Source organism: Aspergillus chevalieri, chromosome 4, assembly GCF_016861735.1.
Source record: "Aspergillus chevalieri M1 DNA, chromosome 4, nearly complete sequence".
In the NCBI taxonomy this organism is placed as follows: domain Eukaryota; kingdom Fungi; phylum Ascomycota; class Eurotiomycetes; order Eurotiales; family Aspergillaceae; genus Aspergillus; species Aspergillus chevalieri.
In genome coordinates, this window is record NC_057365.1 from 1,974,941 (window position 1) to 2,001,868 (window position 26,928).

General features: G+C 48.6%; 10 protein-coding genes and 1 non-coding gene across 11 annotated transcripts; 8 read left to right on the forward strand and 3 right to left on the reverse strand.

Moving 5' to 3' along the window:
- Nucleotides 1-645: 645 nt before the first annotated feature.
- Nucleotides 646-1,344, forward strand: ACHE_40723S (uncharacterized protein; the record flags this gene model as incomplete). The annotated part of the gene is made up of 1 exon (XM_043278954.1): nucleotides 646-1,344. The coding sequence occupies one exon, from the start codon at nucleotides 646-648 to the stop codon at nucleotides 1,342-1,344; it is 699 nt and encodes a 232-aa protein (XP_043136681.1).
- Nucleotides 1,345-1,804: 460 nt separating this feature from the next.
- On the forward strand, nucleotides 1,805-3,551 carry ACHE_40724S (uncharacterized protein; the record flags this gene model as incomplete). The annotated part of the gene is made up of 3 exons (XM_043278955.1): nucleotides 1,805-2,053; nucleotides 2,119-2,522; nucleotides 2,573-3,551. 3 exons carry the CDS (start codon nucleotides 1,805-1,807, stop codon nucleotides 3,549-3,551), a joined length of 1,632 nt encoding a protein of 543 aa, XP_043136682.1.
- Nucleotides 3,552-3,834: 283 nt separating this feature from the next.
- On the reverse strand, nucleotides 3,835-4,615 carry ACHE_40725A (uncharacterized protein; the record flags this gene model as incomplete). Its single annotated transcript, XM_043278956.1, has 4 exons — nucleotides 3,835-3,997; nucleotides 4,056-4,205; nucleotides 4,274-4,459; nucleotides 4,536-4,615. 4 exons carry the CDS (start codon nucleotides 4,613-4,615, stop codon nucleotides 3,835-3,837), a joined length of 579 nt encoding a protein of 192 aa, XP_043136683.1.
- An 849-nt stretch (nucleotides 4,616-5,464) lies between these two features.
- ACHE_40726S (uncharacterized protein) lies at nucleotides 5,465-5,929 on the forward strand (the record flags this gene model as incomplete). Its single annotated transcript, XM_043278957.1, has 1 exon — nucleotides 5,465-5,929. The coding sequence occupies one exon, from the start codon at nucleotides 5,465-5,467 to the stop codon at nucleotides 5,927-5,929; it is 465 nt and encodes a 154-aa protein (XP_043136684.1).
- Nucleotides 5,930-6,544: 615 nt separating this feature from the next.
- On the forward strand, nucleotides 6,545-7,009 carry ACHE_40727S (CVNH domain-containing protein; the record flags this gene model as incomplete). The annotated part of the gene is made up of 3 exons (XM_043278958.1): nucleotides 6,545-6,686; nucleotides 6,748-6,929; nucleotides 7,001-7,009. 3 exons carry the CDS (start codon nucleotides 6,545-6,547, stop codon nucleotides 7,007-7,009), a joined length of 333 nt encoding a protein of 110 aa, XP_043136685.1.
- A 2,685-nt stretch (nucleotides 7,010-9,694) lies between these two features.
- On the forward strand, nucleotides 9,695-11,007 carry ACHE_40728S (intradiol ring-cleavage dioxygenase; the record flags this gene model as incomplete). The annotated part of the gene is made up of 4 exons (XM_043278959.1): nucleotides 9,695-9,941; nucleotides 10,001-10,150; nucleotides 10,201-10,343; nucleotides 10,399-11,007. The coding sequence occupies 4 exons, from the start codon at nucleotides 9,695-9,697 to the stop codon at nucleotides 11,005-11,007; spliced, it is 1,149 nt and encodes a 382-aa protein (XP_043136686.1).
- A 363-nt stretch (nucleotides 11,008-11,370) lies between these two features.
- ACHE_t40010S lies at nucleotides 11,371-11,452 on the forward strand. The gene has a single exon. It is a non-coding gene; the product is annotated as a tRNA-Ser (tRNA).
- Nucleotides 11,453-11,802: 350 nt separating this feature from the next.
- On the forward strand, nucleotides 11,803-12,375 carry ACHE_40729S (cysteine hydrolase family protein; the record flags this gene model as incomplete). Its single annotated transcript, XM_043278960.1, has 1 exon — nucleotides 11,803-12,375. One exon carries the CDS (start codon nucleotides 11,803-11,805, stop codon nucleotides 12,373-12,375), a length of 573 nt encoding a protein of 190 aa, XP_043136687.1.
- Nucleotides 12,376-12,807: 432 nt separating this feature from the next.
- Nucleotides 12,808-14,858, forward strand: ACHE_40730S (putative C6 transcription factor; the record flags this gene model as incomplete). The annotated part of the gene is made up of 4 exons (XM_043278961.1): nucleotides 12,808-12,869; nucleotides 12,970-13,413; nucleotides 13,475-14,474; nucleotides 14,532-14,858. 4 exons carry the CDS (start codon nucleotides 12,808-12,810, stop codon nucleotides 14,856-14,858), a joined length of 1,833 nt encoding a protein of 610 aa, XP_043136688.1.
- A 4,499-nt stretch (nucleotides 14,859-19,357) lies between these two features.
- ACHE_40731A (uncharacterized protein) lies at nucleotides 19,358-20,950 on the reverse strand (the record flags this gene model as incomplete). The annotated part of the gene is made up of 1 exon (XM_043278962.1): nucleotides 19,358-20,950. One exon carries the CDS (start codon nucleotides 20,948-20,950, stop codon nucleotides 19,358-19,360), a length of 1,593 nt encoding a protein of 530 aa, XP_043136689.1.
- Nucleotides 20,951-24,886: 3,936 nt separating this feature from the next.
- On the reverse strand, nucleotides 24,887-25,177 carry ACHE_40732A (uncharacterized protein; the record flags this gene model as incomplete). The annotated part of the gene is made up of 1 exon (XM_043278963.1): nucleotides 24,887-25,177. One exon carries the CDS (start codon nucleotides 25,175-25,177, stop codon nucleotides 24,887-24,889), a length of 291 nt encoding a protein of 96 aa, XP_043136690.1.
- Between the last annotated feature and the right edge of the window lie 1,751 nt (nucleotides 25,178-26,928).

Consider the following 26,928-nt stretch of genomic DNA (forward strand, 5'->3'; position numbering starts at 1 on the left):
TCTCTCAAAACGGCCCTTGGAGGCGGTACGTTGGATGTTGAGAGAGCATATCAGTTGAGCGATGCGCGGAGCCCCACAATGGAAGCTTCAAGTTTCCCAGAGAAAATGATCTCTTGGGCCCGCACAAGCGATAAAGACTACGGACCGCCCCCCGACGGAGGCCTCGAAGCTTGGGGTCAGATACTTTGGTCACATTTCACGGTCTGCAACACTTGGGGCTATGTGACCACATTCGGGGTCTTTCAGACACACTATAACCAGATGTTGAGTGAAAGTCCGTCTGCAATTTCGTGGATCGGCAGTGTCCAAGTCTTCCTCCTTTTCTCAATTGCAACTTTTTCCGGTCGAGCTTCAGATGCGGGATTCTTCAGAGTTGTTTGGGGTATCGGGGCTCTCCTCGTTCTGATCGGGATCTTCATGGCTTCATTGTCTTCAACTTACTGGCAACTCTTTTTGTCACAAGGTCTCTGCCTAGGTATAGGGAGCGGGCTTATGTTCTGTCCTATGCTCTCTTTGATACCAACATATTTTTCAAAGCATCGGTCCTTAGCTGTTGGTGTCACTGCTGCTGGTTCCAGTACCGGAGGTCTCGTATTTCCCGCTGTCGTGGACCAACTACTTCCACGGATCGGATTCCCTTGGACCATGCGTGTCCTTGGTTTCTTAACCCTGTCGATGCTCCTCCCCTCTTTCATTTTCTTCAAACCGAGAATGCCTCCGCGAAAAGGCGGTCCAATTGTGGAATGGGGAGCTTTCAAGGATCCGTCGTATCTGCTCTTCAGCATCGGGATGTTTTTCGCCTTCTGGGGGCTGTATGTCGCTTTTTTCTATATCGGCAGCTTTGCCAGGGAGATTATCGGTGTCGATCAAGCTATCTCCATCAGTCTTTTGTTAATCATGAATGGTGCCGGCATGCCAGCACGAATTCTGCCCAATATTGTCGCAGACCGGTACACCGGCCCACTCAACCTCCTTATCCCGGCTATCCTGATATCTTCAATCATCCTCTTTTGCTGGATAAGCGTCTCCCAAACCAGCAACCTGTACGCGTTTTCGGTGTTCTACGGCATATTTTCCGCCTGTGTGCAATCATTATTCCCAGCCTCACTGACTTCGATGACCGTGGATTTGAGTAAGATCGGGGTTCGGACCGGAATGGTGTTGACCATCGTTAGCTTTGCGGCTTTGACAGGCTCGCCTATTGCAGGTTCATTGGTACAGCGCGGCAATGGAAGTTATCTATATGCTCAGTGCTTCGCTGCTGCCAGCATGGCTGCTGGTGGTATCTTAGTCACCATGGCCCGGATTCGCAAAACTGGACCTACCTTGAATGCGAGGATGTGAGGGGATAAAGCGGAAGGAGATATTGTCATCAGCGACGATTATCTTAAATTCGTGGCTAAATTCATCTGGTTCCAAGGGTTTTGATTATTGTACATTGTTGTTTGTTCTAAAAGAAATGTTATAGACTTGCCCCGTGGCAGATCTTATCAGATTACCCCAATTGAGTAGTCTCCTCCGACTCGGACATCCTTCGGCGCATTAGCCCTGCTAGGCTGATATACCACTCAATTATCTCCGCGGGACACACGGGTGAATTCTCTTCCTATGTGTCAATCGTTTGATATAACCATCATGCAGCATGCCAGTTACCCCTCTTCATTCTCCGCGGCCATGTTTCCTGCATTTCTTCTGAATTGACTAGATAACGCTGTCATTATAAAGCGAGCTCTTCTCCTTTGCACCTGTTTGCTACAGAGAATGTAAGCTTCTCGCGAATTTAGATACAAGATTCTCAAAAATAATGGACAAACAGCCCGAGGGCATCGAAGCCCAGAGTGCTTTTGCCTCGACCCTGATCAACGACACTGAAAAGTCAACACCGGAAGGATCATCTCGGAAACGAGTGGTATCAGTCAAGGCCCAACCATGCATGGACGCCGTTTATGCTGCCAAATCAACACTGCTGAGCCAAGCTCTTCAGGATCTTGGTATGGGACGGTACCAGTGGTTCCTGGCTCTTGTTACCAGTGTTGGCTGGTTCCTCAGCAGCGTATGTTTCTATTCACTTTACTTTTTAATTTCCAAACTTGTACTGACAATGGGGGGCCAATACAGTTCTGGCTCATGTCCTTCAAACTCATCGCACCACCCGCCGCCAACGAGGCCAAGTTCTTCTTCTCTTCCTCTGGTGACCGCGAAGCCTTCCTATTCATCAGCCTTTGTGTCGGGCTCACCGTTGGTGCAGCCTCATGGCCATGGATGTCCGACCGGCTTGGTCGCAAGTGGATCTTTACCAGTACTTTAGTGCTCATGGGGATGGGCGGCCTTGTCGGTGCGGGCATGCCGTCATTTACGGGGTTGTGTGTCGTCAGCTTTGTGATGGGATTTGCTATAGCCGGGAATTTGTTAATCGATACTATCATTCTCATTGAGTGGGTTCCGGCGTCGCATCAGTTTCTGGTGTGTTTGCAGGGGCTGTTTTGGGGGTTAGGAGAACTAGTGGCTGCAGCAGTAGGATGGTTTGTCAATCACTGCCCTATACTTATCTACACAATACTGACTGCCCCAGGCCATTTATCAGCGAATACACCTGCGGCACCGGCCCCGACGAGCTCAGCACCGAGCAAGCCATTTCCCACCAATCTCGAGCGGTACACTCTTCATCCTCTGGCAGCTGCCACTATGTAAGCAACAAAGGCTGGCGCTATATCTGGTGGACCTTTGGCTGCGTCACCCTTTTCCTCTATCTCTGTCGCTTCTGCTTCCCCCTCCGAGAGACACCGAAGTATCTTCTCTCGCGCCATCGTGACGCTGAAGCAACTCAGCTCGTCAAAGATATGGCGTCGTATAACCGCCGCACCACGTGGCTCTCCGAAACATCATTTGCGCGCATCGATTCGACTGTCGACTTTGATGCTCAACGATCTCCGCAAGCTGGTCTTCGTGTGCTGAGTAGCTCAACAGCGGGAAGTCTGCGCGCCGGAATCCTCGCTATCCTTTGGTGCGTCAGCGGACTGACCTTCATCCTCCACCCAAACTATCTCCGCTTGTACCTCTCCAGCAAGGGCGTTTCGGCCGTGACACCCACGACCGTATCCACAAGTTTCCTATATAGCCGGTACCTATATGTCTCGCTATGCGGTATCCCCGGCCCTATTCTCGCGGCAGTTCTGGTAAAGACAAAATACGGCGGTAGGACACGAACTGGTGCCCTTGTCACCCTACTAACAGGCGTATTGATGCTCGTTGCGCCAGTCTCGCGATCCCAAAACACCGCGCTAATATTCAGCTGTCTTCTTTCGTGCACGCAACATGCTGGACTGTCCGTTTTAATCACATACTCGGTCGAGGTCTTTGCCGCGCCAGTCCGGGGCTTTGGACTGGGGGTTGTGGGGTTCTTCGGGGGACTCTTCGGCCTACTGGGTATGATCATTACTACGTTCGACACTGCAATTGCGAATGGAGCGGCTGTATGGTTCAGCGGGGCCGTGTGGATTGCTATGGCGGGATTTTGGCTTATTTTGCAAGAGAGAGATGTGGCAGCGTGACAGTGTACGCAGTATGTGGATTGGACAAACTAGTCCGTGTCGTGCGATACAGACCAAAAGAATACCCCACGACCATATGCCATAGGATATGTACTCAATTGCTTGAGACTATCTAGAAATGACATCAGTTGAATATTTAGGCCGGTAGGGCCAGGTCATTGGTCATCACTCGTGAGAAACGTCCAAGAATCCTCCCCTCTCCCGTACACCATCCCATCTAGAATTCCCTAGGTTATTTTCATGGAAAAGTCAGTCATAAAATCTTAGACCTGAGCCAGTCTCTTCACTTGCTGCCCTGGGGCTTGTGGTAGCTTTGGCCATCGTAATAGTAGACGTACTCGCCCACGTCAAATCCCAAACTGCCTTTACCATTGCCGTCCTTCTTGCAGATAGGGTCGTTCCTGTTGCTATTGCCGCCGTTGTTCTGGAGGGCTTGGCAGTAGGGACTGTCTCATATGTCAATTTGGAAATGAAGTGATAAAAAGGAACCAGAAGGTCTCTTACCCGAGTTGACCAGACCATCCGGTAATTTGGTACCAGCTCTTTGCGTTTGGGTTTTTATGTGCCGACTCAACTTTGTATCTCCTGTAGAAGTCGTTGATGGTTCCACCCTGGGATCTCTGGGACGCTTCAGTGACGGGGAACAGGTAAGCTCTGTACAAAAAGGAAGATCAGTTACTGTATCTATTGCCGTGGGTTTAGCATTTGCATTGAGAACTTACTGGTCTCCGCCTTGCATAGTCGAGGCAGAAAAAAATTCTTCCGGGGACACAAAATTGCCCCCCGGGGGAACATTGACACCAGCCTGGGTCGGATTTCTAAACGGACCTGTGCCTTTGCCCCCTGGGAAAGTCTTCCTCACGCCAGCATCCTTTCGGTTATCCGCGCTCTCAGAGCTGTTTCGCTGGCTAGACGGTGACGATGGATGGTTAGACAGCTTGAAATATCGGGAAACTGGGAAGCTGGAGTTTATATGCAACTTACAAAAGGGGCTTTCTCTCCAGACACAAGATTGCGTAGCAGTCGGCGTCAAATGGCAGTGCATTATTGCCACTGACATTCATAATGCCCTTGATCGGGTTATTATTGCTTGAACCGGGAGCAGGAGGGCTGGAAGCGCGGATTTCGAGGTCGCCAGTAGCAGGAGTCCTCGGTTAGACCGACTGGAGCTGCAATGGCCCACTTTATGCCGGTCACGTATAAGGTAAACGCAAAAAGAAATTGCACGGTACGCATTTTGAAAAGGGTATATTTGTACAGATTGGAAGATAACCGAAGTTGATCAGAACATATGATTGAAGTGATTAAACTGGTTCTTGTTTAGATCCAAATAACTGAGAATTTTGAATACATGGTCCGTCTTATAACATGCTATTCTGTCGTTCTGGCAGGGTACAAGCATGGTGAACGAGGCATAGTCGATATCGGTTTTGGTACAGAATAGCACAGCTGACTACAATCACTGCCTTCTGGCGAGAGCAGAAGCTGTTCTACATGGTGACTGTATGCAAGTATAAAGATCACAACTTATTGGAGTGTTATCAGGCGTTGGATGACCTATTGCCGGCTGTTGTCAACTCTGTCAGCCTGCCCATTATCGCGAGATCAGGGTGTATAGCCTTGCCTCAAGAAGAACTTTATCAATAAGCTCTCATTATCTTGTAACGAGTCAAAGCCTCGCTTGCGAAGCGGCTGACTGAGTACCACAAATAGAGGCGTAATCATGGCAGAGTGAGGTATTGAGCTAGGATTCCTTTACCAGGTCCGAAGCGTCTCTTGAAAATACACGATGTGGAGTGTTATTATTTACTGCCAACGTGCCAGGAAGTGTATGATAGTTCTATTTCCGGAATCGTTGACGACACTGCATATAGACAAGATGCTAATTCTTATTCCAGCTCTTTACCCAACTAATGCATGAGACCCTACAGGTCGATAATGGCTTTCCATTTCTAACCATCCTGCGCACCCCGGATCAACAAGAGATTGATAAATGGGGAACCGAATCACCGATTGAGAACTTCGAAACCGGATTCCTGGGAAGGAGCGAAGATGAGCTCCGTCGTTTTTACCGCCAATGGCTCGCCGAAACACCCGGATCTTCACAGGGGGACGTTAACGAAAACATGATGGCGGTGCTGGACGAACGGTCCGCCATCGACTCAACAATGATACTATACTGGGGAATGAAGAACCGTCACTGGGATGACTATTGCGAGTTTCAACCTGATAAACCGATTACCGGGAATGGCAGGTTGTGTGAGGACGGGTATATCTGGTGGAAGTGGAGGGTGCCTTTTAAGCATGCATTTGAACTCTTCCTGACGGCTGAACACTGCGATACTGAGGTCGTGGAGCTTTTCTGCCGGCCGGAATAACAAGGTCCTGACGGAGTCGTTAATTATGAGACTTGCAACAAGATACTTAACTTGGAAATTCCCGATCCGCTGGGGATTGTTGGTGGACTGAATGAGCGATGATTCCCTGTCAATCTTTTCAAACCATCAAGTTGTACCTAATAATATGGAGGACAAATTTACTTGAAGTTTCATTCTTTGTAGACAGAAAGGTAGGAACTGCGATGGGTATAGCTAAAACGTCTCCATCTTCTCATCCTCTCGTCTATCCTCCGTATTCTGCAGAATCAAGATTAGTATCCTTGGTCGCCGTCATCCGGGCCGAGGATAATAGCCCCACAACGGACAAATCATGCAGCTCTAGTGATCCAAGACACTGTTTTTACACCAGAATTTCTGTATAAATTTAGATCCATACAAGCGTTTACCCGAAGAGGCAATAGCAGTCAATGACATCATCAGCAGTGGATGATCTGGCAGAGCTGAACACTCCACTTGGCGCCGTCTCAGCCACCAATAAACAGCCCCACCACAGAGCTGGGCAGCAACGCCCGCCATATAAATAGACCCTGCAATACCCCAGAATCAGATCTCTCTTCCTTCACGCAAGCAAGAGAACAGCCCAAGAAAGCAGAAATGTCTTTCCACGTCAGCTCCTCCGACATCCACATCACCCACGAGAATGGCAGCACCATGCTCCTCTGCCAGGTCCGTGACACGCACGGCAAGATGAACCCTCGTCGTATCCGTCTCGACGACCACATTGGAAACACCGACGGTACTTCCTCTCTTCTTCTCCCTTACACCACTTTTCGACAATCCAAGACTAACAGACATAGGATGGTTCATCTGGGGCGGCGTCAACTTCACCCAGAGCGCCGAGAACATCGCCCTCGAGCACACTGATCGTGGTCCGAAGCTGACTGCCGAGCTGCACAAGAGAGACGGTGGTTTCCGGGAGCGTCAGGGATTGTTCCTTGCGGATAAGATTTCGAACCAGGATGGTCATTTGAAATTTACGGTAAGAGTGGTCCCGTCCTTGGTGGGGTTAAGTTTGGTTGATCGGCGTGCTAATTGAGTGCTATGCTGCAGGGTCCTTGAGCGTGTGAATAACGGATGACTTTATGATGGAGGTTAACTTGATTGTCTATTGGAGTATATAGGTGCATATGTATTGGATTTTAATGTCACGACATTGTCATTTCTCCAGGTCGAAATGTAGCCAAGATCCCCACATAGTACTAGTACTTGTGGCTTAGTCTAGCGTACATAGTAGAGCTATCCTGGTTCTCGAAAATTCGGTCACAATGTCCGGCGGGCCCCACGATGTATGGTACTCACCATCAAGCATTCTCTATAAGCTACAGTAACATGTAGTGCTAGCCATGTCACAAGGCGCATGCTGTATCTTCGTATTACTGACAAACAAATGGCTATTTTTGGACTTGTTTACTTGTACAACGTAGATGAACCCATCACGTGTCGAATTAGCCACAACGGATCTATCCGAAGTAATCCTCTGGTTCGGACCAGGATCCCTGGAGTTAAAGAGCAGATACAACGCTCGGAATGTATCACCGGGGATGCTTATGTAAGATCACGTACCTGCTGCTAGTTAGTCAAAATGTTGCTTAAAATGTGTGGTTCACGCTATGCTAATCTTAGATCTAAACGCTTTTGCTGGTTCTAGTTGACCATCGCCTCGGGGATTAACACCAGGGAAATAATTTACCCGCTAGTCGGCTTTAAGATCGGACGACATTCCCAGGAATGGGTAGACGAGGAGTCTTTTTGTGCGCACGATTCTATGTATTTAAAGATCTTCCCCCGGTCTCTTTTTCAGTTGACACTTTTCAATCTTCAGAAAATATGGACAGCAACGTCGTTTCAAAGAGTGCAGAACTTCTGCACAGAATATGCCCGACATGGGCACGGTTGACCAGAGCACTTATTGAAGACAGAGAAAACGCTCACTAGCCTCTTATTGGCGCATTAATGTGGACTGGTGGTTTGTCTGGGCAGACCTTTTCTGAGCCTGTTCTGGCCTTACTGGCTATGTTTGGGCGGATTCGACCACCCTCTCGCTGTTATCTCGCCGATAACTTATGATGCCGCAGGCACATTCACGCCATCTTGCTCGCTCATTCCATGTGTCTAGCTGCTCTTTTGCTCTCTACGACATCGCAAACTTGGCAGTTTACGGGATGACATGTCGCCTTGATTTCGTGATGGTGGCGATGGCACCTCCAATTCCTTTAGCACGATCAAGAGTGCACAATACAGTCCGCTTTTTGTAGGTTGGACAGTCAAGCTCATTTCATTTTGACTGCCTATTATGCTGGACTAATGACCGCTTTAGCCCAGGCCCTAGGGCAGCCATGTTCACCAAGATTGAAACGGCGGCTATTGCGTGTCATGCAGCATACGGAATACGCTCTAGCCCTGCCCCTGAAACAGGAACTGACGCAGCAGGACCAAGTTCACAAATTACAAACCTACTAAGGAACGCTCTAGAATTCGCACTATATGACCTGTACTTGAAGACGACGCTACAGATTCTTCGCCTCGTCCGCAGCCACTATGAATATGCAATCCTGTGGCTTTCTGGGTCATCGTGGAGCCAGTAAGGCACGAGTGAATTGTCAAGTTGTCCAGCGTTGTGTGTCCCAGCTCTACTTCATACACCCAGACGGTGACCACGGAGAGCTCGTCTCGGACGGTGATAGCTGCCGCCACCCTCGGTTGAGAGCAGCAGGCCGAGGAAGCCACTCTAGAAAAGAAGTTCCAAGGATGAGCAATCGGCAACATCTTGGACGTCACTTACCGACCTGGCGCCAAGATGGGATCGGCGTCGCTGCACGAAACGCCCCTCATATTCGCCAATGAGAGGTCATACAAATACCCGCTGAACATAAGGCGCCGCGTCGACATTGCTTGGCGCCAAGTCACCGAAGTTTTTTTGGCGATATCGCGCCGAGAGATATCCCACGAAGCATTCAACTTTGTTTTTATGGTTGTTTGCTAAGAAGGCAGGAAGGCTGAGGAGAGGAAGAATCTGTATCTATATATCGTGGTCAACTTGGCATTCCGCTTGTATTACCTTACAGAGGACAATGTACGGAGTAAGTTCCTCCAGGAATCAACAGAGTGTAGACGTTCTATTTGGCTTCGATTGGCTTCATACACCTGTGGGACGCAAATTCGTCAGCCACGGCAATGCTAACTAAATGTAGTTGCTCCGGAGTACTCTATACGGAGCACATATCTACTCTGTATGCATTGTGCACAGTAATGCGTCCGACAAAAGAAATTGATTTGATGAACCGACGGCGACGGAAGCAAATAACAGACCTTGATCCGCTTAGTCACCTCTTGGCCCTGGCACGTGCTCATCCTTCAATCACCCGGCGTTACTCCGGGCCTCATTGATGAGTATTGATGACGCCTCTGTGGCTGTCGTCACAACCTTTCTTTGGAAACTGCCCCTGCTAGGGCTTGGAGTAATCAATCTAATTGATTCCACAGCGGGGCCAATTTCCCCAGACGCTGAACAATATGCCGCACGCTATTTGTCGGTTTCCAGACACTATCTGGAATCGATTCGTCAGCTATCCTCCTGGTGTTGTGTTGAATGCTAATTTTGTATCCTGGTGCTACGGAGTATACCGCGGGGCGTCATGGCGAAGGGAGGAAGTATAAAGAGGGAGACAGATCTTGCTCTGTTGTGGTCTTCTGATCAACAAGTCTATCGTTCTCTATCCTTCGGTCATCATTCCAATCGCAACAATGGTTCGCGCTACTACTCTCTTCGCCGGTCTGGCTGGTCTGGCCGGTATTGTCTCGGCCCACCCTGGCCACGATGTCAAGGCCGAGGCCGCTGAGCGTGCCGCCTTCTTGAAGAACTCCCCCGTCCAGGCTCGTGGTCTGAGCCAGTGTGATACCAAGCTCAAGGCTCGTGGTCTTGAGAACACCAACGTTGCTCGTCGTCAGAGGGCTGTCGAGAACTTGCGTCGCAAGAGAGGCCTTGCTTCTAGTATGTGGTATCCTTCTGTTTGCCGTTCCAGTGGGTTTGTACTAACGACCTGGCTTTAGGCGCCCCTCTCAAGTCCCGCGATGTCTCTTCGTTGAACACCACCCACCACTCCGATCTCAAGGGTGTCACTACCAACATTGACCCCGAAGTCCTCTTCGCCTACAACCCCACTTGTGTCCTTGGTCCTGATGTGACCCAGGGTCCTTACTGTGCGTATATTTAAGTCTTCTTTCTCTACATGCATTCTAACCTGGTGCAGATGTCACCGGTGAATTGATCCGTTCGGACATTTCGGAGGACCAGGAGGGTGTTCCTCTCTTCCTCGACATCCAGCTTGTTGACTCCAACACTTGCGAGCCTGTTCCTGAGATCTACATGGACATCTGGCACTGCAACTCTACTGTATGTATACCATAAGTTAAATAAGCATTCGCAGTTACTAATGGATTCAAACTAGGGTGTCTACTCCGGTGTTTCTGCCAGTGGTAACGGCAACTCCGACGACGAGACCAACCTCGACGCAACCTTCCTCCGTGGTCTCCAGAAGACCGACAAGGAGGGTGTCACCCAGTTCGAGACCGTCTTCCCCGGCCATTACACCGGCCGCGCCACCCACATCCACGTCCTCTCTCACCCCGCCAACGAGACCAAGGTCCTCAAGAACAACACCATCAGCGGCCTCTACACCGCCCACTCCAACTGGGTCGGCCAGATCTTCTTCGACCAGGACCTCATCTCCACCGTCGAGAAGCTTGAGCCCTACAACACCAACACCCAGGAACTCACCACCAACGCCGAAGATGACATCCTCCTCCAGGAAGCTGACACCATCGACCCCTTCGTCGAGTACGTCTTCCTCGGTGACAAGCCCCAGGACGGTATTTTTGCTTGGATCTCCGCGGCCATCGATGTCACCGGTGACAGTGACGTTACTCCCGCCGCTTACCGCACTGAGAACGGTGGTGTTTCTAACCCCAACAGCGGTATGGGTATGGGTGGTGGCTCTCCCCCGGGTGGTTCTTCCCCTAGCGGAAGCGCTGCTCCCAGCTCCAGCTCTAGCGCTTAAGCTTGCTTTGGGTGATGGTCGATAGGGGATAGATTTTTTTTTTTACATTCTTCTTGTACACTGTTTGAAGGTAAATAGCACGTTTACTTCCAGATAGTTTACTGGACTAGTATCGGTCTAGTTCCTTGTACTTTACAAATCATTACAATTGATTCAATTACTGGCAAACATTTGCGCTTGCTGAGCTTCAATGCACTAGTGTATAGCCGGAGCATTATGGAGTGGTCTCAGAGAGAAATTCAATGGAACCTCTTGGTCGTGCTTTCGATAAGTGCTGGGGCTGGGGTGATCGGTGATTCTACAAATTCTACTGGCTTTGTGCTTTGTCTTCAGTTCGTTAAGGAACTTGATACTCAACAAATAGACACTATGGCCGAGTGGTCTAAGGCGGTAGATTAGAAATCTACTCTCTTCGGAGGCGTCGGTTCGAGTCCGACTGGTGTCGATTTTTTGCCCTTCTAGCATACAAGGGGTATTATTCCGTACCTTCAGAATTGAGTCTGCAATTTGTATTTTTTTTCTTCCCGCTTTTTAATATGTCTATTTTTCTCTCTTAGGGGGGAATGGGGGGGGGGAACGATTCATCTAGCCGTAAGAAAATGAATGACCAATGAGATTACCGTAGTCTGACCCCTACAGGTACATCCCGTTACCGGCCTCATGTCAAGCGGAACCGGGATGACCCCTGGAATATATAGATGTTACTTTCCCGTAGCGAAAGGACGTTGTAGATAAGACTCGTACAGATTGTCTTGAGCACCCAGTCACTTTTTTGTCGATGATAATCAAGCGACCATGCCGAACACAGCTCTACTCGTGCTAGACATCCAGAACGGCATAATCGACCGTCTAGGACACAACAGCACCATAGACGACTATCTCCAACGTCTCTCGACTACGATCAACAAAGCCCGCGACTCCGGCGTCAAAATCATCTACATCACAACATCCTTCCGCCCCGGCTACCAAGACCTACACCCAAACAGCCCCTCCACAACAGCAATCAAAGCCTCGAACCAGTTCATCGAAGGCGATCATTCAACCCAGATCCATCCAGCTGTTTCCCCAGACACAAGCAAAGGAGATGCCGTTGTGAACAAGCGCCGCGTGTCCGCATTTGCCGGGACGGATTTGGATCTGATTCTACGCTGTCTTGATGCACGCGACGACTTGGTGGTCTGTGGGCTGATTACTAGTGGTGCAGTGTTATCCACGGTGCGACAGGCGGCGGATCTTGATCATCGACTTACTGTGCTTCGTGATTTGTGTATGGATCGGGATCCTGAGGTGCATGATGTTTTGATGGATAAGGTTTTGACGAAACAGGCGCGGGTTGTGGTTTCGGATGAGTGGGTTGGATTGTTATAGTCGACCCTGTTATGCATGTCGAATTGCTAAGGCCGTGAATATATATTTGTTGTGGTTGGCCATTTCGCAAAGGCTCCGCGCAGTGTTGTATTTCATACCGTCGGAGTCGGCCTCATTCATGTACCTAGTGTAGACAACTCAAAAAATTCAAAATGAATTGAGCCCATATACCTCGTAAGACGCGTAGAAAAGCCCAAGCGAGGACAAGTGCTTTGTTTTGGTTGAATTCCTCAGTCAACGCATCGGCACTAGTCGCTGCTGAGTCAGCGTCCTGCGCAGCACCGCGAACTTCAGGCCAAACCTTTCGAGAAACCGAACAACAACCCAGGCTTCTTGAGTTGCGTCGAAAAGACTCGGTGTGGCGGCCATTGAAGATCACGTGTGTTTGCAAAGAGTAACGAGGACCATAGAGAGCTTCTCTTTCTTAGTGTCATGTCCTCCATGGCGGCAGACCGACCCAAGCGGGCTCGAGCTGGAGCATGTAAGAATTGCCGGTGAGTTTTTTTTTTTTCCTCTTTCGTGTCGCAATGTGCTTTTGCCAAATTAGAAGAAAAATCACGTTTACTGAGAATTCTTCGCGATACATGGAAAAAGAGTACGCAAGAGACGATGCGTTCCCAGTGATAATGGGGATGAATGTGTACTCTGCCAATCGCTGTCGATTCCGTGTAGTTTGAGCCAAAACTACACGGAGACCGAAGGTCCTGTATTGAAAAGGGACTTTCAGGGTACACCAAGGCAGCTGGCGGAACGCGAAAAGCCATTGAATGGCGCTTCGCTGTCCTCTTTTCCTGCTACTGCTGCTACCGCGGCTCCTTCCTCTTTTGCCTTTTCGTCGCATGCATTGCGACCTGTTAAGCCTCAGAGATCGCCTTTGGTGACGACTCCAGTGGTGCTGCTGGAGCTTGTGTCTCTTTATTTTCGTTTCGTTCATAATGTTGCGCATACTTTGTTCCATGAGGCTAGCTTCATCCGCCGCTTTAATGAAGGGAGAGCATCCTTGCTACACGTACACGCGATGTGTGCGCTTTCTGCTAGGTATTCCTCTCTTTTCCTTTTTTCTTGGCGGAAGGGGCTTTCGGTTTAACTTAGTATACAGGTACTCCCAGAATCAAGTATTCAATGGCACTCCACCCGGTTCGCGTGGGCAGGTCTATGCGGCGGAAGCCACGCGACTACTCCAGGGGTATCTGGGATCCCCTAGCTTGGAGAGCACCCAGGCATGTGTTTTGATTGGCCACTTTATGGGCGGCGAAGGCGACCTCAAAGCTAAACACACCTACTTCGGACTCGCCAAACTTCATGCAGAAACTTTGTCGCTGTGGGCGATGCCGCACAACTTGACTGTCGTCCATCGCGAGGAACGTCGCCGGACATGGCTCTCTGTTCGGATAGCTGATCACTGGACCGCAGTCGATACGTCCGTTGAGCCTGCGCCTTTCCCTCACGGACGAGATATGCTTCCCGCTGTTGACGACATTGCATTCCATACGTTTGATCCGAATCTCCTTCGAGAGGATCGCGCATCGTGCAACATGTGGGCACACATGGCTGGTACACTCGATATTTTCGCGCGGATCAGCATTTTACTTGCACGTCTGAGTCGGAGCGTGATCTCTTTCGATACGTATTGCCGCGAGGTGCCGCTTCTAACGCAGCGCCTGGAAAAATGGGCCGATGGATTACCAGAGGAGTTAAAGTACAACATTTCCAACCTTACATCTTTCGCCAACAAGGGCCTTGGACGGACGTTCCTCTCGATGCATATTGGTTATTACCATTTCCGACAAATGCTCTACTTTCCCTTTTTGGATGCCCGCGCTAACAGAAGCACCTCGATCCCCACGGATGGTGCTGCGCAGTGCAAGAGCAGCGCTGCCATGGTTTCAGAGATTGTGCAGTATGCCATGAGGTTTCAGAACTGCGAGCTCGATTATTACATTTACGGCTATATCGCGGTTGTCAGCTCGTGTGTGCACTTGCATACTTTGTTGTTGAGCGAGGATTCGTCGGAGCTATGGACGGCGCGGCAACGGCTGGTATCTAATTTCGAATATCTCATGAGCTTGAAGATCCTCTGGCCTATGGTGAATCTTTCGGTAAGTGCTACGATTCCAAAGGGGAATCGTGCGAATCAATGCTAACGAGGTTGACAGATTGCGCGCCTCAGAATCTTCGAAGATTTCTGTCGCAACTCCATGTCAGACCCCTTTGCGCTCGACAACTGGATGGCCCGCTTCATCACTGAGCATGCTTCGATTCCTCCTGTGCGGAAACAAAGCACATTTCCCAGTCTGGAGCCAGTATTGGTGGACTCCGCTACGCAAGCGGTAGCAGGTCTCAATGGCCACGGCGGCTTAATCGGCACTGACGAAACAGGCTCTGCTGGAGCGGAATGGGGCGTCTTGTCCACTCTTCTCAGCGATCGGAGTCTGACGAGCGAGGCTATTGTGAATAATGCTTTGGATTGGTTGTTGGAATGAGAATCCGAAACATGTCGCTCTACGTGTTAACACGAACCAAAGCGACACTACATCCAGCAGCAAGGGACGACGCAAAATGCCAGGCGAACCGGTCAGTGTGACCCCTTGTCGTGATGCTCGTCCCTCTCGATCACGATCGCTTTTCAACATATGCAGCTTAGCAGGCACTCCCCTCCAGACAGACCCATGACACGACCACGACCTCAAGTGTGCGACTGCGATGCCGTCTCTGCCTCTTATATATACCGCCTGAGCGACGTTGACAGCGCCGAAGTGGACGATCTTACGAAGGCTACTGCCATACCTCCGCCTTCACCGATATCGATACTGAACAACCTACTGTGCGAGATCACTCGAAGCAAACAGTCAGCGTCCATGTACGCTAAGATCATTTCGGTTAATACTGGGCTTGAATAGTGACATTGCTAGCGGGATACACGGTATCTAATCCCATGTTACTTGGGACAAGAGTTGGATTGTGTTGGATGTACACATCATTACTAGTGTACTCTGTGCTTGGCTTGTCTGTCTGTTACTTGACGTGTTTTATTATTAGCAAGAAATGTACGATAAAGGTCATAGATACTGGATATGCATTTATATGGTGGTCTTTGGTGCCCGGCTGCATGATTGTCTGTCGTCTGTCAGAATCACCGGATAACATCAGTAGGCGAAAGATGATTATTGGTCGTTTCATTAGCCTGAACCAAAACAAATCTGATCAAAAATGGAAACAAAAGATAATGCTCGTTTTCGAGTGGCAAAAAACACAAACATACAACAGCCGGGATTCGCTGGTGGTCACCCACCCAACTACTAACCGGCCGGCGTGTGGCTTGTGTACGGTCAATAATTTGAATGGGTATCCCTAAAAGGTGCGCGGTGGTGTCAACTTATGGCGCTCGCGCGACTAGCGTGGGTGCTCCATAGAGGGGTGCGATACTCTACGACCACCCACACCCAGTGCGACCAACCCCACCCCCTTTCTCTACTCCGGTCCAAGCGCTGGCATCATCAATCTGATGATCAATTGGAACTATCTAGATTATGTGCGGGAGAAGTTCCAGTCCGCTTCTGTGTTTGATCTGGGTCGAAGGAGTTTGCTCAAGGCTCCCAGGAACATAACCGATTATCCTGTGAGCTAGGCTGAGATCCACAGGAGATTGAAAGCTCCCATGAACATCCCTCAAATAGGCCAAAGTAATCGAACATTCTATACGGCGGTTGAGTGTTCATCTTCCGTGACAATAAGTCTGCCTTCTCATTCATCAACCTCAACTGTGACTCTAAGAGTATTGCCCTGGTTGCCACGGGCTCGGTCTAGTAGATAAAACGAGATGGTATTCTCAATCTAAACTAGGTAGCCATAAGACGAGAATATCGGCCCTGGAGGGGAAAGGAAAGGAGAAGAAGCCGCGGGGGCGAGACAAAGGAAACCAGGTGAACTCATCTGATTGCTTGATAATCGAGAAGTTGGCTACAGCGAACAAAGACACCACAATGAAAGACAGATGCAAGTAATCAGTGTAATGGCCATATCATCCCTGCTGATCCTCAATTATGTAGATGCACAGACGTCATAAGAGCTTTCTGATGGTTATACGGCTGCAATTCAGAATAATCATTGATGAACACAGCATGCCACAGCCTAGGCTCAGACAATCCTATCATGTTGTCAGTGGAATAAAATCATGACTACTGAATGGAACACTGAGCAAGAACACACCTCTGGTTGGTAAAGAAGTCGCACAGTCGATTATGATCCAATCCTCAATCATCTTCTCCTTCAGCCAGGGATGATACTTTCCGCCTGCCTTGACTCGAGAGATATGTTCATCAGCTTCTCCATAATCTCTCAATAATTCAATCGCCCAATTCTTTTCAGGGATATAGAAATCCACTCAACCATCCCTGGTTCTTGACCATTCAGTGGATATTGGTACACCTTGCCCTGCTGTATGGACAAATCTCCTGTAGAATTCATCCTGGTATTGGGCTTCCACAGGTCTGGGTTGTGATGCAGTTAACATCTTTTTGCCCTCAGCTGAGTACCTTAAGTTCATGATGGAGAATTTGCTGAAAATCTCTTTGCATAATTTCGGTAGTGAGTCAAATTTGGCAGGCATAATGTAATGGGCTGAAGCCTTTGCTATCTAATATATAGATATGTACAAAAAGAACTCGTTGAGAAGGAAAGAAAGAAAGGAAAGAAACTTAGCGTGCTGGCGGTGGATTTATATTTGAAGCGGGTAGCTCAGGTTCGGGGAATCGGGAGCCGATAATCCGACTGCACGAGGCTATATGGCGTACAGAAGATGGAGAGTTTAGTATACGCCGAAAGGAGTAATATTGAAGTCTATGGTAACCACACGTAGAACAAGTGCTTGAGTGCTTGACTATCTAAATACGTGTAAACACCGACCTATATAAAGATCCCCTGGCCTCGGTAATCGGGCCGACTATTTGTCCGATAGATCCTCATCAATATTCTCGTGATCAGGTGACTGTTGGTACCCAGCTGGTCAAGTGCCTCACCGCCCTCGCTTTCTGCCCGGTAGTTATAGTTAACCTTAGCCGATAGGCCACCAACCAATCAACCATCCATCACACACCAAAAGTGACCTGCGGTCACCTGACTTCGGCGAGCTCTTTGTGAATAGCTTCAATCGAGGACCATTTATGGTTCGAGGTGCCTTTCGGGCCTAGCCCGTCACACATAAACAGTACATACCTTACAAATGTACATACACTCCTGTTACAGACCTTGTCGTGTCAGACTCAAGTGATGAAGCGGAGTCAAGGCAGAATCATTGGATAATGGATTAGTTACAAGGAAATGCAGGAAGGAACAGGAAGTTCGGGATCAAGTTGATAACCGGTGGAAGTATCACGTGACTTTCTACCATCCAACATACTATGGGTGGTATACAAATGGTATGATAGAGCGACCATCCATCTATCACAGATGGTATACAAGATGGTATACAGCCAGAAGATATATAAGGATGCTCAGTTATGTACTTAGTTTAGTTCTTCGCGATCAATACAAGAATACAAGTCATTCAGCATTGGTTACCTCTCTAGTTTCTGACTCGTCCACCTAAGCAACAACTCAGTATACGTACTCGGTTGACTCTGTTTCTCTATTCGTTACCTTTACCTATTCTACTTGTTGATTCTCTTACGAAGCCTGGAGGGGGCGATATACCCATCGAAGCACCACGAACCGGACCCGGAAGGGCATTGAGTATACACATACGTTGAAAGACACTTAGGGTAAATGTTCTGTTCCGAACTACAACTAACTAGAACCCTAGGTACGATACGAGGGAAGCCAGATTGTCACAACTCCTTTGTATTCCACAGCACTTTCTATAAATTATAGAACAAGGATATCACTTTTCCATGCTCAGTTGTTAGGTGGAACATAAAACTTTATCCTGTTCAGTACCCACCATGACATTGCCCATTATGAAGGCCATAGTACTGCATATCAGCATCTGTTTGCTTTGCATGGCTTTTGAACATATGCCATTGGTACTGACATTGGCCACAGGGTCGGGGAGGCACTATAGGGATGACAGCCTGAATACCCTGGAAATTCCGTTGAAATATCTGGCAGTTCACGCAGACTCCCTGTCTGGCCACAGTGTTGCTCGTCTTGGCCATTGTAGCCGCTGATGTAATTTAAAATGTAATACCTGCCCACCCTTACACCATTGTACAGGTAGCAGCACCCTCTGAAGGGTAGTCCATGGTCGGCGTGCATTTTGATAGCATGGATACAATGATGGGCGACTCGAATGTAGACAAAAGCGTGGCGTGAAATTGTGGACGGATGGGATCCCAAGCAAAGACCATCTTCTGGTCTTTCCAAGGGCCCTTCCGAATTTAAAACTCGAACGTTTTTGTTATGGCAGATGTTCAAGCCGGTGTAAAATTTGCCAAGTTGCTTATTTCCATTGGCCATACTTAATCATTTTCTTAAGCTTCCTGAACTCGCGTAATGAACTCAACCCCAAAGGGTGAAGAAAGCTTTAGAAGAATTATGATAAGCAAGTAAGATAAGTGAGAAGAAAAAGAAGTGAAGATAGAATAATTTGAATGAGGATAATAGACTACTTTGAATCAACTGTGGGCCATCTGCTCGCTACAAAACTCTACAAAGATGAGAAGAGCAAGTTGGTTTTCAATAGGGTATATTAAACTGCTCGGAAGTCATCTAGACAACAGGAGCAATGAGATAGGATAGGAGAAAGACAAACCAAAGCAGACAGGTAAAAAAAGCAGAATAAATAACCAGATCATCCCAACGCCTTGCCTCCATAGACTCATAAACATCATTCGCTTGCATAACATGCTCAGAAAAAGGAGAACAGAACAAAACCAAGAAAGCAAAGAACATAACCATTTTCAAACCAACTCCGTAACTGCCCGCTCTGTCTGTCTGTCTAATGCGTGAGGGTATCAATCGTGAAGGCGCCAAAACCTTCAAGCCACTACTGGCTGGCGGCGTCCGCGATTGTAGTGAGATCGGCACCAATGCCAACAATGTTGGAGGTAGCATCGAGTCCATTGAGGGCCTTGTCGCTAGAGCTAGATCCACTGTGACCCTTGGGGGCACGCTTCTGGTTGGCGGCTTCGGCGATAGTCGCAGCGTCAGCACCGATGCCGACGATGTTACCGGCGGCATCGAGGCCATTCAGGGCCTTGTCAGAAGAGCTAGATCCACCATGGCTAGAGCCATGGCCCTTGGGCGAACGCTTCTGGTTGGCGGCTTCGGCGATGGTCGCAGCGTCAGCACCGATGCCAACGATGTTACCGGCGGCATCAAGGCCATTCAGGGCCCTGTCGCTGGAAGAGGAAGAAGAACCGCCATGGCTAGAACCATGGCCCTTGGGCGAACGCTTCTGGTTGTTGGCGGCCTCGGCGATAGTCGCAGCGTCAGCCCCAATACCAACCAGGTTGCCGGCGGCATCGAGACCGTTCAGGGCCTTGTCAGACGAGCTGGAAGAGCTGGGACGGCCATGGCCCTTGGGGGCGCGCTTCTGGTTGGCGGCGTCAGCAATAGTGGTGATATCAGCACCAATGCCGACAATGTTGGAGGTAGCATCGAGACCGTTCAAGGCCTTATCGCTGGATGAAGAAGAGGAACCACCGTGACCTTTGGGAGAACGTTTCTGATTGGCAGCCTCAGCGATAGTCGCAGCATCAGCGCCGATACCAACGATGTTACCAGCGGCGTCAAGACCATTCAAAGCCTTGTCGCTAGAAGAGGAAGAAGAGCCACCGTGGCCCTTGGGGGCGCGCTTCTGGTTAGCGGCGTCAGCAATAGTGGTGATATCAGCACCAATGCCGACAATGTTGGAGGTGGCATCGAGTCCATCGAGGGCCTTGCCGCTAGAGCTAGAGCCACCGTGACCCTTGGGGGCACGCTTCTGATTGTTGGCAGCTTCGGCGATGGTCGCAGCGTCAGCACCGATACCAACGATGTTACCGGCGGCATCAAGGCCATTCAGAGCCTTGTCGCTGGAAGAGGAAGAAGAACCGCCATGGCTAGAACCATGGCCCTTGGGCGAACGCTTCTGGTTGTTGGCAGCCTCAGCGATAGTAGCGGCATCGGCTCCCATACCGGTGATGTCGCCCAAAGCACCGGTCCAAGTCGAGACCCGTTCACCGGTGGAAGAGCTTGAGCTAGAGTGGTGGTGGCCGCGAGGGGAACGCTTTTGGTTGTTGGCAGCCTCAGCAATAGTGGCAGCATCAGCGCCCATGCCAGTAATGTCGCCCAAAGCACCGGTCCAAGTCGAGACCCGTTCACCAGTGGAACTGCCAGAGCCAGAGTGGTGGCCGCGAGGGCTGCGCTTCTGGTTCAGATACTCCTGGAGGGTCATGGCATCGGCGATCGCACCAGTACCGTCAGAGATGGCGCCAGTAACGTCAGAGACCTTGTGGGAGGTCGAGCCATGGGAGCCACGGGGGTCACGGGTCAACAAGTTGGAAGAGCGACCAGCCATTGGTGCACTGAGGACGGAGTTGGCAGAGAGGATGGTGGCAAGAGCCACAGTAGCAAGCTTGGAAGTGTTGACATACATTTTGAATAAAGATTGGTTGAAAGTTAGAAGATGCTGTAAAGCAAAGAGTTGTAGGAAGCGGAAGGCTCTGAGATTGGAAGCTTTGTAGTGAAGATGATTGTGATTGTTGTTGATGGAGAATTCAATTCTGGGACGGATTCGAGCACTCTTTTATAGCACAGTCCCTCTCATACATCTTTATGAAATTGTATGCAAAGATGGCCCCCAGGCTGACTAGCGGACGCCTTCATCGCGACGCCGTATAGCACAAGGTCGACATTTGGGGCCTAAGGATCGCAACAGTACCTGCGCATGCTCTGAAACTGCATGAAGGAAGAACACCAGGATCAGCCAAGATCTCCGATATGGAGCGAGCTTATTTTAATTTAATGCTCTGATGAATGATTAATCAGTAGGGTCACATTATTGGATGATCGCAAGGCAGTGGGAGCAGACCTGGGGCCATTTTGATCCTCCAGGATGCATTCACAATCGAAATAGCCGCACTGCGAAAATACGCCTTGAAGGACAATCCAGCGTGGCATCCGAATAGCCTCTTGAACCATGCCTAGAGCGCCATTTTGGGGGTGGCACCCTGCTGAGGCTATGCTGCAGGAATGACAGTTGAAACAGTCTGCGCCCATTTTGGCCCGGATCAGGCAATTTTCCTCATGTTTTAGGTCCTCAGGGTGTACTCTCGACGCACATGGAGACTTTTAATTCCCTGACTCTGCATTGTTGAGCCCCATCGTGGATTATATGGACTGTACGGACTGGACAGATGTCGCGATGAAATTCAGCATGGTGATGGCGGTGATGGCGGTGATGGCAAACTGTATTCTGCTATGTCCATTCTACCGCTGCCAGCAATACAGACTGCTCCAATGTTGTCCACCATTATCTTCTGCTTTCTATTCTGTATTCTGTCGGCCAGTTCTTAATGCTCAATACAAAATGTATCCCATATGCCCAAAGCCTACGCTTGCCCATTCTCAGTGGCATCCTGATTCAGGAACCGGGTGGCATCGGATCCTTCGGGCTACCAAGCCACGCCGCAAAATACGGCTTTGTGAGTGGTGCTTAATCCAGACCTCGCCTAGTCGCGAATTATTGATTCCCCTGCTTCCCCGAGAATCCCATTTTGACTTACATCTAAGCACCTACATGTCATGTTATTATAGTATCGTCAACCTTCAAGGCTGACTATATAGTTATAGTCGCCGGTATAGTATCAGCAAAATAGGCAAACCGGCAAATCGTGAACAGCCCCATCTTAGAAGCTGTATGAAGACTAAAATTACAGTCGTTAGCGATATTTGCTTCCCAAACACTCTCAAATTGTATTGGAGGCCCATGAAACCACTGTCAAGCCATATCAAATTTTTAGCGGTCAGTTGAGTTCATGCGGCACCAGTTAATAGCAGGGCATCATCTAAATAAAACAAATTGCTGAAGCAAGAAACTAGTTGTGTAGGTTACTGAGAATATCGTAGTAATAGTAATCTGACGACTTATAATACATAAGTATGGATGATTTTAAATTTCAATGACCTTGACTTTGACCTGTGTACTCCAAGTGCCCCGCCAATTGCTTGTTTTGTAAACAGCCTTATCTTCCCCATCTAGACTGTGCACCACTGTCACTCCCTTCAGGTCCTTCGCAAACACCAATGCTGCGCCGCCGTCTCTCTTCCCAAAGCAAAGTTCTTCTCTGACCACCGACCGGCCGGTCCGACATTGCCTCGGAAGATGTCATGGACGGGGCTCAGCTGAAACAGTAGAGTCCTAGTCTATCTGGGGCTTCGGCTGAATTTCAGTGCCGTAGTAGGTAGTATTAGCAATAAAAGCCCCAAATACAGCGTTTTGGGTTGCGCTTTCGTGTGAGATCTTGCCAGATACAAGAACAAGAGCAGGCTGAGCAGCCATCTTAGGATCCAAGCTAGGGCTCTTAGGAGTCCGAAAAATCCCAGGAGAAAGCAGGCCATGCGGAAAATACTCGGTTCTATGGCTTACTGCTTAGGATGAGAACAGTAGATTATCCCTACTGATGAAGTGTATAAAAGTGTTCTTGCCCATAAGCCAAGTTAGCATCATATTCCTTGCAACCGTGCTCTGTCTGTGGTCTCATACTGTTCAAGTACATACTATTCATTGCAAGTCTGAAATAACTCATAATTCTTTTCTTTTCTACTTGTATCGGTACTGTATCACTAATCCATTTTCTCTCAGATCTTGCAAAAAAAGGTATCATGACAAGTCTTACTTCAATACCCAGATTCCACAGTTGCGACACCTTGACACTGTATCAACGCCAAGGCCAGCAAACGGCATCAATGAAACTAACGACGCTACTATGCAAGCAGACAAAGAAAGCCCTAGTCTTGCAGCTTAAGCGCACAAACGCTGCCAGATAGTCAAATGCAACAAACACAAGCTTAACCCCTTTTCCAGGCACACATACTGTATATAGCTCTCTGCCGATGAGATGATTTCTTCTTTTTCTTCTTCCCAGATTCGATATTCTCGTTGTTGACTACAATAGTCTAGATAGGAATCCAGTTCGTTATTATCTACTACTCCGCGCCCGTGACGACAATAGGTAAAATGCCTTCATCAGGTCGACAGCTCCGAAAAATTGTAATAAAAAATGGAAATTATGGAATATCTTGATTTTGACAACTGTTCTATCAGGAATGATGTAGGCGCACTGCTCACAGCTCTCTAAATCCAACCCTCGGTTTCGTTTGCCAGATTCTCTTCACTCACAAAGACACATAGATCACACAATGCAGGTCTTTAATCCCTGGATTTGTGACAAGTGCTGGAGACTAGTCTGGGGTCTGACTCCAGATTATTGAATCAATGCATTCTGGATCCGGACGCATTGTGGCAGCCTGGTCATGTTGGCTGATTATTACGTGAGGTGTGGTTATTTGCTTTGTTGCTTTGTTGATAAATATGGCGTTACCTCCTTTCTTCCTTCCTCATGTTGATTATTCTCGTCGATAGCTGCCTAGGTAGAACAATGAGTTGGATGTTCCATTATCCTAGTAGAGCGCTGTGACATGCATGACTGCGACGCTTCTTGGCTGGAACTATGAGTCATAGCAATAATGCCCATTTCCCAAACATGCTAAGCGGCATTCTCGGTTTTCACGCATCTCTAGAGGGCCCAGCCTCCCAAACCATCAAAATAATCACAGCGGACTATATACAACCAGGGTTTAGTAAATAGAATGGATGTTATACTATTCATGATATCGATATATGAAACTATTATCTTGGTCAGATCGGAGTAAGAGTGCTGGGATCGATCAGGGACATAGATATCCCCAATGTACAGAATTACTCTCAAGTGATTGTTTTACGCTTGTGTCAAGGATTTGTGAACTATGTAATTTACATAACCACACTACTGCTTGTAAATAAAACCTGTAAAACAAGCGTTTCATTTACAATAAGCCACAAAAGTGGCAGTGCAGACGTCTTGTACTGTATGTATTTGTGACATGTACGGATAGGTATCTTATAGGGTGTAGAATACAGCCTTGTTCATCTTCTTCAAAGGGATCCACATGAGCCCTCAATCTGTCCAAGTAGGAGAATGTGGCAAGATCGGTATATCACCAGTTGTTGCAGGGCAATATATTCAAGTGGCCGTGCACCCAAGATGACAGTATGGATAGATATGGGGGAAACCCGAGATGGGCAACTTGCCCGTGCCCGTTAGAATTGCTTGGCCATGTCTGATGAATGTGTCTGATGAATGGGCATTTTACCACTGACCAGGTTTTGAGTAGGACAGAATGGTGAATCACAGCAGACAGGCATCTTTGGTCAATAATCTCATTTCTCTGAAACCAACTTGTGTTTCAATGATCCGTAGCATATGGCATATACCACTCCACTGAAGAGTCCACTTGTGAGCCAAACTCTTTCTTTCACGGAACCATGCGTTTAATTCTTCTCAGAGGTTCTCTCCTTCCCCTTCTTCTTATCAGGGACCTTGTCATCTGAAGGGCTTCCTTCCTTCTTCCTCTTATTCTCGTTGTCATTGTTCTCGGGCTTCATTTTCGTCCACTGCACGCCCAGCTCCTGTGCAACCTGGCGACAGCCCTTCTTCTTGTTGGTCTTATTGCCCATGCATGGCCAAGCCTCTCCAGCACTGGTCTTGTCTGAGTATTTACCCCAAACAGTGATGACCGAGCCATCGGGATATTTGCCATTCTTTGTTTCACCGTGCTGCATGACTCCCAGTTGAAGTATGCACCATCCTCCGCGTCATATCGATCATTTCCAACAACTTTGTACCAAACTGGAGCGTTTTCTGCTCCTTCTTCCCTCATTGCGTCGAGCTTCGGGCCTCGGGGGATGGTGGAAGCGTAGAATTTGTTGTTCACTGGATCCGCAAAGACGGCAACCAAGAAAGTGTCTGTGCCAGTGCAGAATTTGTCCTGCTGGCTGACCCAGTCGTAATGCTGGCGGGCAACAAGATGAGGCATCAGGCCAGGTAAGTTCAGCATCGACAGATCATTAAGCCTAGCAATTGCCAATCCCGATACAGGTCCAAGCCTCTGTATATGTTTGATGTGAAAATAGCCGTGTTTAACCACCTATAATTTAAATTCAAAGCCAGCCTTGGCTATGCAGCAATGGCTGAATTTCAAATCCGCCTTGGAGACGCAGATACTCAAATGAGCCCAGGATCTGCAGTTGACTGCTTACATAACCATGGGGCTCTTTCAGTGTGAGGGCTATTTCGGTCGATATTGCAGACATTGAATCAACATCAACTCCAGTCAGTAACAACTATTGTCGCTCTGAATCTGCGGTGAGCTTCGAATGGTGCTAAGTCCTAACTATGGAAGCTCATGCATCTTTCTTGGGCCTGCCGTCAGCCATTTGACTGCGAATATACCGGATGGTCATCCCCCAGTTGGACCTTCCCAACAATCTAAACCCACAACCAAGTTATTCTACAATTCAGCCATACAGATGAGCGTATAATTTAATGCTCACCTGTCGAATCATTTATACTGAAGCTTCATCTATGCTTTATTCAGGGAACCATTTGTTCATTCGATATCGAGATCATGGGAACCTCACAGCTCTGCAAAACCTCCTTCCAAGCTCAGTGGCATCCATCCGTCGCTTGACGATTCACCTCAATGTCAGCTCCTGTGAACAAGGAAATCTATGCTGTAAAGGGCATAGGAGCGCGATCATGCATGATTGCACTAAGAAGCATGACCAGCCTCTTAGGTCATCATCCCCTGGGTATCAGACCCTACTATCTGAGTGGCTTTGTGTGGTCAGCTACCTCAATATGCACATCCCACCATCCAAATTGCACCTGTCTTTGGTTTGTGATGTTGAAGACTTTGAGACAGCAAAGGCAATCATGGAGCCCCTGCTGGATTGGAGGCTTCCTACTGTTGCTAGCTGCAACATTCGTCTAGGTCAAGACTGCAATCTTGCCCTATATGAACTGGCTTGCAAAGCAGCAGCCCAAGCAATGCGACAATCTATGGAAGATCAATCCTTTCAAAAGCCATTCCGATTTTTGGATTTGCCACTAGAGCTTCAATATCAAATCCTTGAATATACAGATTTGGTTGCTCCGCGTCGTGAGATCACTTGGAATCCAAAGGATGGATTCTATCTACATTATTGTCGGTTATTCTGTGAAGACAATGACTGTCCGCCTGAAATCCACTCCAGCTGTCAGCTTCGAAACTGCCATCAGGTTTTGGACAATGGATGTTTTTGCCGGCGCTATCATGCAGCGTTCTCCCCAATTTGCAATTGTTGGTGTCCACCAATGCCACTATTTCTTGTCTCGCGCTCCTTCCGCGCTCATGCCCAGCATGTCTTCTTTTCTAAAAATCGCTTTGTGATTATGCCTTGTGGTGGAGTGTATTTTGAGGCCCCCAAATCAACACCACATCGGTTTGAGGCTTCCATCTTTCTGAGGGATGTTGTCCCCTCCAGGATGCTGC